Source organism: Asterias rubens, chromosome 10 (genome assembly GCF_902459465.1).
Source record: "Asterias rubens chromosome 10, eAstRub1.3, whole genome shotgun sequence".
NCBI classification, from domain to species: Eukaryota; Metazoa; Echinodermata; class Asteroidea; order Forcipulatida; family Asteriidae; genus Asterias; species Asterias rubens.
In genome coordinates, this window is record NC_047071.1 from 10,643,285 (window position 1) to 10,655,808 (window position 12,524).

Sequence of the window (12,524 nt, forward strand, 5' to 3'; positions counted from 1 at the left end):
TACTTTCCCTTACATTTGATGGTATTTTTTATTTATTTTGTATTAACAATAAAATTATAAATTAATGGTGATATATTTTGCCGGAGACTTCGTTAATACCCACAGCTCCCTGCGTGGTCCTTTGACCTTGCAAGTCAAAAATATTTTGTTTTCTTATAAAAGTGAATACATCATAACAATAGTCCACTGTGCTGCTGTTTAAGTAAAAGCTCCGTACGTCATCCTTGCCACCAACGGAAATTTCAATCTTGATCCCGGCATGCGTTGCTCAGCAGATTATGTAATGGACACTCATCCTTGAAGGAGACAAAAACAAAACAAAAAAGTTCCACACTTGACGCCTAGATCGCAGCTGAAATGGGGGAGACTTGGAACAGTGTGCATGTACGTAGTCAAGTGTAAACAACATCGGGAACAGAACTAACATCTTAAGTACATTGTGTCGATGGATGAGGAACATTATTACTTCACCCTGCCAATAAGACAGATTCCACTTTCTTGAACAACTTCCATTAACAGTACCTTTACCAATAAAGACAGACTCAAGTTTCTATCACGGCTAGAATTGATGGAGTAGGCCCCTAGCGACGTTCCTAGGCGTACCTAAACAACCCAATTGTACACATCTGACGTATTCATTCAATGGAAGCAAAGTTAGTTTGGTATTGGATGTTGGACATTCACATAGGGTCGTGCAGCGAATATCAATGTGCATGGCGTATTGAATATTGGACATTTGACATTCGCGTACTAGGTTTATGCAGTGTATGTCTACATTGTACATCTCATAATTGCCTATTGGACATGTCCATAGGTTTGTACAGTGAATGTCTACCTTGCTTATCGATATTGCATGGATATTGGACGTTCCCATACGTTGGTACAGTGAATGTCTACCTTGTTCATCGATATTGTATATTGGACGCTCCCATAGTTTTGTACAGTGAATGTCTTCCTTGTTTATCGATATTGGATATTGGACATTCCCGTAGGTTTGTACAGTGAATGTTTACATTGTACATCGATATTGGGTCTTAGATAATGGACATTCCGGTAGGTTTGGAGATGTCGAATTCACAGACGTACATACAACGTTAAGAAGAGTTTCACAACGAAGTAGAGTTTTGATCGACCGTGGTGCTGTGTGATGACGTTTTGCACTTTAGTATTGTAAATATGCACTAATTTGTGTTATGCGTAGGGATACAATAATTAAACGACGCCAATTGGTTCTTACAGGCTTCTCTGTGATTGTTGTGTTATTAGACGGCTTGGAAAACGATCCTGACGTGACGTTTGATTTATCAGTACTCGAATTAGTTCCGGATGCTCGATCGTCCCGGCGAGGAATGATCTTTCTCGCATTGTAATGGATCCCTTTTTTACACAGCTCCACTATAGACGAGACAGTTTATTTACAATCTCTGTCTTTTTAAATCATTCACCGTCGAGAGGTGTAATTCAAAAAGCGATAGGTTGCGATGCAGATGTGGCCCGGTGGTTGGAGTGTTGACACACGGTGGCGCCCCACTCAAGGCCAATTGTATCATCTTGTCAACGATGGTGTGATGTGACAAGCTGATGATGCTCGACGGTTATTGACGCTCTTCTTGACTCTCGTTCAACTATTCTTCATGTTTTTTTTTCTCTCGTTGCTCTTATCATTGCTACAAGATGATAATTGACTTGTTAAATAATTTTGACAAGTTTAACAGAATGTACGGATCGAATGTCAAGTGCCCGTTATCAATTCCCAACCCTTTAAGACCTGAACAAAGTAGTTCAAACCATGACAATTATATTTCTAGATGACCAATTGAGCCCAAATTTTCACAGATTTGTTATTTTATACATATCTTGGGATACACCAAGTGAGAATACTTGTCTTTGACAGTTACCAAAGGTGTCTAGTGCCTTTAAGCATTATTAGCGTCAAATCAATGCATATTTTCACAAAATTGTCAACAACAACGTGCATTTACATAATGAAAACGATATAATGAGAGGTTCTCATTCCCGCCTACGTAATGCTCCTGTCGTCTAACATAATTTGGCTTTAATTTTCCCGCTTTTTCTTGATACCTCCCCCTGAATCCTTTGCTCCTCTTTTTGCTATAAATGGATATGTTGTACTGTCTTGTTTATGCCTCTGAAGAAGGTCCGGTTCACCCTTCCGTCAGTGGCGGGCATAGAATCCGGACAGGAGCAATCTTCTCACAGAGAGACCGTGTTTTAATTTTCTCAGCGATGATCAGTTTGACGCGGCTGGCACTGTGGGCACGGTCCCGGTTGATTAGCACCCCGCTGCCATGATTAGTATATGCTGATTATTCCCCCGGGTAAATTGATTAGTGACGCAGGACGGGCTTGCCTTTTCCCGGTGATGTAACAGGTTCCGGGAGTGATTAGTCTTTCCCTTTGTATTTTGGAACCCTACAAATAATGAAGATTTAATAACACTAGTACATAGAGTGTGTTTGGTCAGGATTCTTTAGGGTGATGGTAATCCCGGGTTGGAACGTCGTGGGAGAGAATCTTGGGTTTAACGTTTAGTTTGATCGGCTGCATTGAGAAATAGCTTCTATTATAACAAAACCAAAACTATATCTTTTCAGTTTTTCCATGGTAACATTGGTCAGCAAAATAAATCCGACCTGGTTCCTTCTATCTGGATGGTTGAACGTAAAACCCTTTCTGCTACTCAACCGATATACACTTGCTTTGCTGATGTAGCACAAGGAGCCATTCCAACAGTTTTCCCCTGTGCATCTCAGTCTTTAGAACTCCCTGCCAGTTGCTTGTTTCCCTCAATCCTACAATCTATACTATTCATACTTTTAAAACTATCAACAGCTCAACAGCTTGTTACCAAGTAAGTTTTTATGCTACAAATTGTTTAAACTAATTACCACTATTGACCAGTGCCTTTAAGCCCAGTCAAAACGTGCTGTACGTCGATTTTGTAATAGCGTTATCACTGATCAAATCTATCAGTGATGTAAAATGTCACACCGGTTCACGTTCCCTTATCTATACCCATTGGCATCACACTACACTTATATTATTCCCGTCTCTCAATCTGCGTCTATTGTTATCTTCTCCACGCCACTTGCTGGAAGTTTATAGGCCCGCGCGGCAAATTCGCACGGTTTCATTTTCCAACACCGTTTTCGATCTCTCCAGCACTTCAACACTTTGTGTTAAAAAAAGAAAATCTCTCCCGCGTCTCACGCGTCATCTTTCGTTCTCGCGGGATCCCAAGAGAGTTGTAGAGTGGGAGTCGAAAGTAGGCCATTTCGCCGTAATAGCCGAGGCTGAGCCGGGTGCAGTTAAATTCTGCTCGAGGAGGCAATCCACAGAGTTCGAAGACTTCTTGTTCACGAAGGCCTTTTTTTTTAGTCGCCAATCTTTAAGAGGCTTGACGCGAGAAGCAGTTTAGACCCTTTTAAAAAGGAAGGAATATTATTCTCTTTCGATAACGTCATTGTGTGATTAACTATAAATAGCCGAGTCTTTTTTTGAAAATGTACCTTTGGCGTAATCCCGGGTCGTAATCCCGGGTCGAACCCTACAGCTTTTTCTATGTTTAGAAATAATTATTACCATTTAGGCTTGTGGGGCAGTTACATGACAGCTGTAAGATCAGACTCCCAAAGAAAATGGCAAAAGATCTACCTGGCATACTTTAGTATTCAAGCATAGTCCCAAACAAGCGTTAAAGGAACACGTTGCCTTGGATCGGACGAGTTGGTCTATTAAAAGCATTTGAAACCGTTTGTTATGAAATGCATATGGTTAGAAAGATGTTTTAAAAGTATAATATAATGATCCACACAAGTATCACTCGAAACTGCACGGTTTTCCTTTTACGTCGCGAACTATCACAGTCGAAATTTTGACTCCCATAAATGGCCGACCGTGTTAGTCGACAGGGTAAAAAGAAAACCACGCAATTTCGAGGCATGTTTGTGTAGATCATTGTATTCTACTTTTACAATATCTTTCTAACCATATACATTTTACAACAAACGGTTACAGAACGATTTTCAAAGACCAACTCGACCGATCCAAGGCAACGTGTTCCTTTAACATGATTGCGTGTTGGGGTCTTCGCTTGTAACGGCAGAAAAGAAAGTTACGGCACGTCGTAATTTACAATGGATTAATATCAAATGCAGTATCACCAAACGCTGCTTTTTATCAAGCACAATGTTTACTTGTGATAGTGGAACACCCACAAAAAAATATATATGTTTCCACGCGTGGAGCCACACACAATGCTTGAATAACATCTTCAGAAACAATAGATATCCACGAAAAAAAACCGTACAACCACCAAGTAATACACGAGCAAATTGTGTGCTCAATTTTCTTTGAGTTGAAATTCGACCACCTGTGACCAGACAAGTTTTCTTAAAGGGTCTATGTACTTTTTCCTCACACAAAACACAATGTTCACAGATTTACATTAAACTTAGTTTGAAGATTATAATAGTAGAAGGCTTCCCTTGAAATTTTACTCACTGAAGTTCTATAGTTTTTGAGAAATTAGTAAAGCAAATTATTTCCGTCTCAGTTTTAACATGTAAAAACATGTTAACCAGTTATGCTATGGTTTTCGTATAATATCATAACTGGTTAATGGGATTTTACATGCTAAGATAATTTTGGTCTTCCGGAGAAGAAATTATTTTGTCACTTGTTTTGCTCATATCTCACACAACCTAAGTAAGTAATATTTGAAGGGAAGCTTTCCACTATCATTATCTTCAGACCCTGTACGTTTAATGTACATCTGTGGACATTTGGAAAAAGTACCCGAATCCTTTAAAGACCGATTCAAGTGCGCATGTGCTCCACCACGCGCCGCCATTGCTGGGATGCTTGCAGGGTTAGGCTTTGTACACAGATACATGGAAAACCCGTCGTATTGTTAACTATGGATGATTAAGGTGTCTTTCTTAACGATTTACTTACAGTTTCCCTGACAAAACATCATGTCATAACGATCTAGAGCACTGACCAGGATTATTTGTAACTAGTAAATAAAAACTGAATCCTGAAAACGGCGTAGCAATAGGTTACTGTAAGTGTGATCTTTATAAAAATGTGACTGTTAAATCAACAATATGTTCGACTGAATTCCAGTATTAACTTTCTTGGAGTTTCGAACATTCAATATCTTCACCGCCATTTTTGTAAGGCTGCCTTTTTATGCGTTTCACCTGCCTGTGAAACGGCGTGCAGCATGCGCACTCTTCACAAAACTTGGTTTGGCTGCGTTAATATTTCGAGCGCTTGACACGCCGGAAAACCAAAATGCAATTTGCCCTTAAAGATATTTGGAACTCTATAATATATGATACATTTTCATGGAAATACCAAATATAAGACGTCAGAACTTAACGTCTGTGATGGATGTTTGACCTTTCTAGAAAGCAACAGAAACACTTTAGTTGCGATGATAATCAGAAATGAACGAGAAACCATTTATTATATGAAGCTTCACTTAATAGCCCAACAATAAATCAAAACGTTAAAGACACTAAACACCTCTGTCAAATATAAATATTCTCACTTGGTGTATCCCAACATATGCATACAAATAACAAAAAATCTATGAACATTGTGGCTGAAGTGGTAATCGAAGTTGACCACTTGAGCCACGAGAATGCGAGAGAATAATGACATAAAAAAGCCCTTGTTGCACAAATTTGTGTGCTTTCAGATGCCTGAAAAAAAAGGCTTCAGGCTTCAGTCTTTTAACATTTGAGTGAGAAAATAACTCAACCTCTTTCTCAAAGACTATGTTTTCTTAAGAGGGAGCCATTTCTCGCAATGTGTTATTAACATCTCTACATTACTCGTCACCAAATAGTTGTTGTATTCTAATAACAGTTAGTTTGAGTAATTACCAGTGCCTTTATAAGAGATAATGACTTGTAATCTGAAATAATGTAATCTTCGAATGATCTCATCGCAGGAATATGAATATAGCCATTGACAGTTATAACTCTTTTATGGAGCTGTGGTTGTGTACTAATCCACAGCTTGCATGCATTGCACTTTCACCAGTCTGCGTCCCTTAATTAACGCGGAAGAAATGTGGACAAGGCGTCACTAATCTCCAACGTGGTATATTTTCATCTTCTAAAATCCATACCACAGTCGTCTATTCTTATCTTATTGAGCTCGAGATCTTTAGAGAGAGAGAGAGAGAGAGAGAAAGAGAGAGAGAGAGAGCGAGAGAGAGAGAGAGAGAGAGAGAAATATAGAGAGAGAGGACTGAGCGAGCCACTGCTGTCTAATGAACTAACCAGAGACTGACACTGTGTTTAAATCATAGGGAGGAAGTTTTCAATTTTGTAATTATGCGGTGTGTCGTTAAATGCATGTCCGGAAATGACTTTCTTAATTAATCCACGGCCAACAGCAACCATGGTTAGAGAGCGGTACATTATTGCTTTGGTTTTCCTGGTGAAATCATAATATGTAATTTTCCGCGGTGGTTTAAGAGCACAAAGGTAATCTTATAGGAGTGGGGTCTTAGACACAATGGAACGATGTACCCCACAAGGGAATTATCGGGTTGACATGGACCCCACAAGGAAATTCTTTAGAAAAGGGAATAGTATGTCAACAACAGCAGGACCCCACAAACCGGATCCGTAGAGTTGGGTGCCCCGACTCAATTTGTGCTATATAGTCGTTCTGTCTAGTCTTCGACTACATGTGAAAACACAGACGCAAAGTTTGAATCTTGCATTCATCACAGGCTATTAGCTCAATACAAATGGTAAGCCATGGTTCCTACCTTTATATCAGTAACTGTTTGTGAAATCCTTTTTGCAATGTGAGTGTAAATAGAGATCCTATTATGGTAATAGTTCTGAAAAGCAATCAGAGTCAGACATTAATTTTGTCGAGGTATTTCATGACACGGGCAATCTCCACTCTGGTTTACCGCACAATTCAAGTCATTGTTTTTTCAGAAACACTACTTGAGGTCTTTAGCAATAGCAGTTTTGTTGGAGACGTTTGTCTCTCAATCGTTTCCATGGTCACGACTCACTATGGAACAAAAAAAGTGCCACAATAACAAATGGAGAAGAAGGTGACTCTACTTTTTCTGAATTACCAGTTTGCCTAAAACAAACCGCTGTCACAATGCACAAACCACCAAGCAAGCACATTTCTTGGAGCACAAGGAACGAACACACACGCACAAAAAAATCAACAAGCTGGTTTTTGAGCAGCTATTCGTTTGACGTCAGAACTGCCAACGGAGCGTGTGCAAACCGTGGCCTGGGGACTGTGCTGTTTTATTTAAGGACGAGTGTGCAGTGCGAGGAGGCTTGCGATCAGACGAGGACGGGTTATTGCCTTGAACGAGAGCAAGAAAAGAAGGGGATGAACCTGTATAGCCATGGGGCGAGAGTCACTTGTGCTCTACACTCACCCTCCCAGGCCCTCTAGACCTCTCGGTGTAGACATTAATGATGTTCTGGCACCAGTACTTTCGGACCTATTTTTACTTGCTTCTTATCACACCCCGTCAATTCCCGAAGTCCCTGAGCCAAACATGATGGGTTTTTTTTTATGTGGAAAATAAGACTATTTAAATTCTAGGAGAGCTCTTCGTACATAAGAGAATTATCTCCGTCAAGATTTTTTTTTACGGATTTTGTTATATCAATAACAAAGACATGGCTGACTGCAAGAAGTGCTTTTAGGAATAGGATTCGAAAGGTTGAGGTTTATCTAAACAAAGAATGCTTCTTCCACAGATTATGATGTCTTCTTTTCTGTTGTTGTTTTTGTCTTCTTCTTATGGCACCAACCTGTTTTGTACAGACAAATATTTTTCTTTTTGGTAGATTGTAGTTATTTTTAATTTGTGGCAAACCGAGTTTTGGTTTGTAGTTTATGGCCCCTTTTTAGTTTAATGGCCGACCGTGTTTAAGTCGCAAAGTAAAAAGAAAACCACGCAATTTCGAGGCGAATTTGTGTAAGTAAAAAGAAAACCACGCAATTTCGAGGCGAATTTGTGTGGATCATTGTATTTTACTTTTAAAACATCTTTCCAACGGTATGCATTTTATAAAAAACGGTTACAAATAAATTGTATAGACCAACTCGTCCGATTCAAGGCAACGTGTTCCTCTGAAGAAATCATGTCAACGGTTTGCGTATACCGATTGCATCTAATGTGGTCACTTTAAGAATGGACGAAGGGTTTAGAATGGGACTTTGGCTGGCAATCTCAGAGCAGGGCGACTGCCTCATTATGTCCCCATTTTACTGCCGTCCAGGGAGCGATGTACGATGACGCAGGTAGATTGCCACCGTGAATATCAATCACTTCACCGGGGTTGTCGCTGGACGACACAAGGACAACACATTGTGCTCTCTCTGGATGAAATGGGGAGCTACTTTAAAGGGAAGGTATTGGTTTATACCTTTCCTGCAATAACAACTCTCTTTTTTTGTATAGAAGTACAACAGCTTTCACTTCGAAGTAATGTGGTCATGAAAAATATATATATATCAGTTTTGATCCCCCATGAAACTTTCACATGTTAGTTTTATTGTATACATCTACATTTATGTATAGGACAAAAACAATCATACAGTTTAATAACAAAACTAAAGGTATACTGTGCCTTTAGAGTGAAGGTTTACGTTTGGTAACCATCTTAAAAGATCATGCATAACTTATACGGTTAGAAGTATAGCAGCTTTCGATAGTGTTAAATGAACTGGACACTTTTGGTAATTACTCAAAATTATTGTTTTAAAATGTACTTGATAACAATCAATGGAGAGCTGTTGATAATATAAAACATTGTGAGAAACGGCTCCCTCTATAAGTAACGTAGGTTTTCAGAAAGAGGTAGTTTATCACTTAAACATTATTTCCAGCTGAGGTATCGAATTCAAGCACCTGAAAGCACACAACTTGTGCAACCAGGGCAATTGTTCTTCCATTATTCTCTTGCGACTTCGACGACCAATTGAGTTCAAACTTTCACAGGTTTGTTATTTTATTCATATGTTGAGATACACCAAGTGAAATACTGGTCTTTGACAATTACCAAAGGTTTCCAGTGCCATTGAAGCATCTTGAGATTCGTTCACTTCGAGGTAACGTGGTTTATAGAAAACAAGCACAATTTGGTAACCACAGGCAAAATCCCACATCCCATACCATTTGTGACATAGAATCCTGCTCATTTTTCGCCAAGGGGGAAAATGGTAAGCAACATTCTCTACCTGTAAGCAGCTCCAAAAAAGTGGGCCCTGTTCTTAGCCGGATGCCCGGGTTCGAATCAACGGTCGGATGATTTGGAAATCAATTTAGTTATGGGTTGATAACTCGACTCAAAACCAGCTTAAGCGTGAGGGGCCCAATCCCAAATTAGCTAAATTTTAACCGAACAATTAACAATATAGTCAACATATTGTATTATAGCCCGATGCAATGTACTTAATAATAGTTCACGTAGTAGCTGAATGTCCCTCACTGTCCGCACAGAATATATATATATTATTTCATTCGTTAAGACACTGCTCTTGAACTGCAAAGGTCGTGGGTTCGACTCGCACCCGAGCAATATACCTGTGCCCCCTTTTTTACAGAACTCTGGAAGGTACTGAGTATACAGTGCTTTCAAACATCCGTGTGTAAGGTTAAAACAAAGACATTCGTTATCCCAATTGAAGTTTAACATATAATATTAAATGATTTCATCGCTCTGAAATATTCATGTGTTGAACGGAACAGCACAACATCAAGTTGCGAGAGAGGGGTTTGCACTCTGAAAACTTCGCGGTTAAAATTGACCCAGATCCTTGTCCCTTAGGGCCTGACCAATTTCTGGGTTATTCTGACACGGAATCTGTGTCATTTTGGTGCAGAATCAAGGTCAAAATTCCATTATTGACTATCGTCTGGGTTAGCCTGACCCAAAAAGGGTCAGCCGTCATGGAAATCTGAATCTGGGTCAAAATTAACCCGGAATTATTTTTAAGGGTGGGCTACTGATGTTTGAGTGTGAATTATATAATGTATGACGTTGCCTTTTTTTTTCATAGTTTGTCTATAACATGGCCTGACTGGGTGTGTGACTGTGTGGTGCAAATGGACATTATTTTTAAAACCCTTGTGCATTTTTTTATACTTGTTTAATATTTGTAGCTGCCTTTTGTCACTATTTAACCCTTTTATATATGTATATAAGATATACCTTTATCGAGGTGCAGGTATCTTGAATTTTTGCCATTGATATCAATGTAACCAAACTGAGGCTGGAAGAACAAAATAGTCGGGTTCCTATTTGCCAAAACGATTTTTAGCATTCATTATTGGTATCCGATACAAGGAACGTGACCAAGATGCAGACAGCATGATTAAGCAATGCAATTTCTTCTTTTTGGAGAGTAATACAGTTTCTTATGTCTTTGTAATAGACACACATATACAAATATAACCACAAGTATTGTCACAACTTGTGTTTCCAGACGTGGCTAGTATACATGAACTCCCAAGTACCCACGTGTAGTTTTAAGTTTCCCACTTATGTAAATGGCGGCAGTCAACAGCCGAGGGGCTCGCCTAAATTTAACTTGCTAACTTAATTCCACATTATTGGCTGGGGATAAGTTTACTCAGAGGTTTCGCTACAGAACGTGATCCAAGCCAACCACTGTGGGTCGAAGAATAAACTAGAAGTAGATAGTATAATTTGCAGGATATAACAACCATGTATTACATACCGGCTCTTTTCAGAGGCAACACTAAACAATGGATTTAGAATATGGTTGTACCCGCAAGTTTACTATTTTTTTCTTGCTAGTTTATTCTAATTATTCACATCATGCAAGGCTTCATCATTATTAACATTGTTGTGGATGTGTAGTTGGAACAAGTTCGTTACGGAAGTCTGGAAGTGACATTCGACAAGTCGAGAACATGGGATATACTGCTGGATGATGGTTTCAGAAACGTATTTAGGTTCAGGATTGTTGACATCCTACAGTAAGATAATACGTCGTGTTCCACAATGGGTGGGAAATAATTAACAACAATTGTTTTGGAGACTAAGTCCCCTTACATAAGTTAAGCCACAAAAGGGGGCAACCAGAGCTGGGGTGATTAGTTTTTGCAAGAAATTGTTGAAAAGTTGAAATTAAATATCATTGTTTTTGTGCTGATGTAAATTCAAAGACTGTTTTGTAAGGCTCTATGTTTAGTTGTTTGATAACTAAACAGTAAGAATAATGGTATTCTGGGTATTGCTTTTCCAGAAGCTCAATTGGTGACAGGTGACACTTCCACTCCCGTGTTATTCTTTTTTCTCTGGGTGCAAACTCGTGTGAAGTTAAAACAACAACCACAAGTCCAAAAAAACATCTCAGTTTTGGCGGGAAAAAACTTCCCCAGGTTTGCACGTTGGAGCCACCCACGTGTATAATGCCGCCCTGCACGTACCATGTGCGAAGCGTGGGCCCAATATGACATCACCCAACTGCACGTTGGACATTAATTAGGGCATACTCTCCTGAACAACGTGCCTGCATGAATTGGCTCATTTCGAATTTTTTAATGGCTCATTTCGAAGCGACGAGGCGGGAAAAACATGCAGTTCGTGAAGAACTGAATGACGTCTAAGGAACACGGGCCGATGAACTTGGGTTCGTTTTTTTTTAAGACTCAGTAATCAAAGAGTCACACATAGCTGTCGAGTTGAAGCCAGTTTGTTTGCTGTTTATAAGCCCTGGCATTGTTTCACCTCCTATCTCTGTTTTTCTTCTTCTAATCACCATGCCAAGCTATTCATTCCATCAGAGCTGTTTGAGTGTTACTGGATACGAACATTGATTTCGTCTGCCCGTATCACTTTACTCCAGGGTATCTTGGATGATGACAGTACAAGTCGCCCCAAACGAACTCAATGTACCGCTACAATCCACACTTCTACCCCCCCCCCCCCCCCACACACACCACCCCCGGAGCGTTAAGTTTTTAGTTAAGCCAAAGTACCTGCAAAAAACTCACTCTGTGGTGCCTTCACGTAACAAATATAGACGCGGCTCTTAAAACAACATTAGCAAATACGATCTTCAAACAACATATAGATGTTAGCAATTACGGAAGGGCAAATGCAATATATTGCGCCTCAGGATACCAAATCCGATGACTGACAGGATTGTTACTAGTCACATGAACTGAGCATTAATTATATTTTTACTGTAGAATAATCATCAGTATGGTTTATAATCATATTAAATAAATTATATTTATCTAGCGCCAATAATCATATTAAATTAATTATATTTATCTAGCGCCAATCTTTACCAATTCCTTTCCGTCCCTGAGGATGAGGAGTCAAACATTTCAGCTCATGTTTTGTTTTATTTGTCTTTCTCTTCGGCAGGACAATCCGCGGTCAGCAAAACTTTACCGAGCTAAGAGGCGAGTTCTTAAAAGGCTTGATCGGGCTGAAAACATTGTAAGTAAAAAC

At 39.5% G+C, this 12,524-nt stretch overlaps 1 protein-coding gene across 1 annotated transcript in view; it reads left to right on the forward strand.

Annotated features, from left to right (window-relative positions):
* LOC117295662 (NT-3 growth factor receptor-like) overlaps positions 1-12,524 on the forward strand; it is an 88,123-nt gene that overhangs the window by 51,226 nt on the left and 24,373 nt on the right. Inside the window, exon 2 of the mRNA XM_033778373.1 lies at positions 12,438-12,512. Coding sequence (XP_033634264.1) covers positions 12,438-12,512 — 75 coding nt within the window. The remainder of the gene's footprint in view (positions 1-12,437; positions 12,513-12,524) is intronic.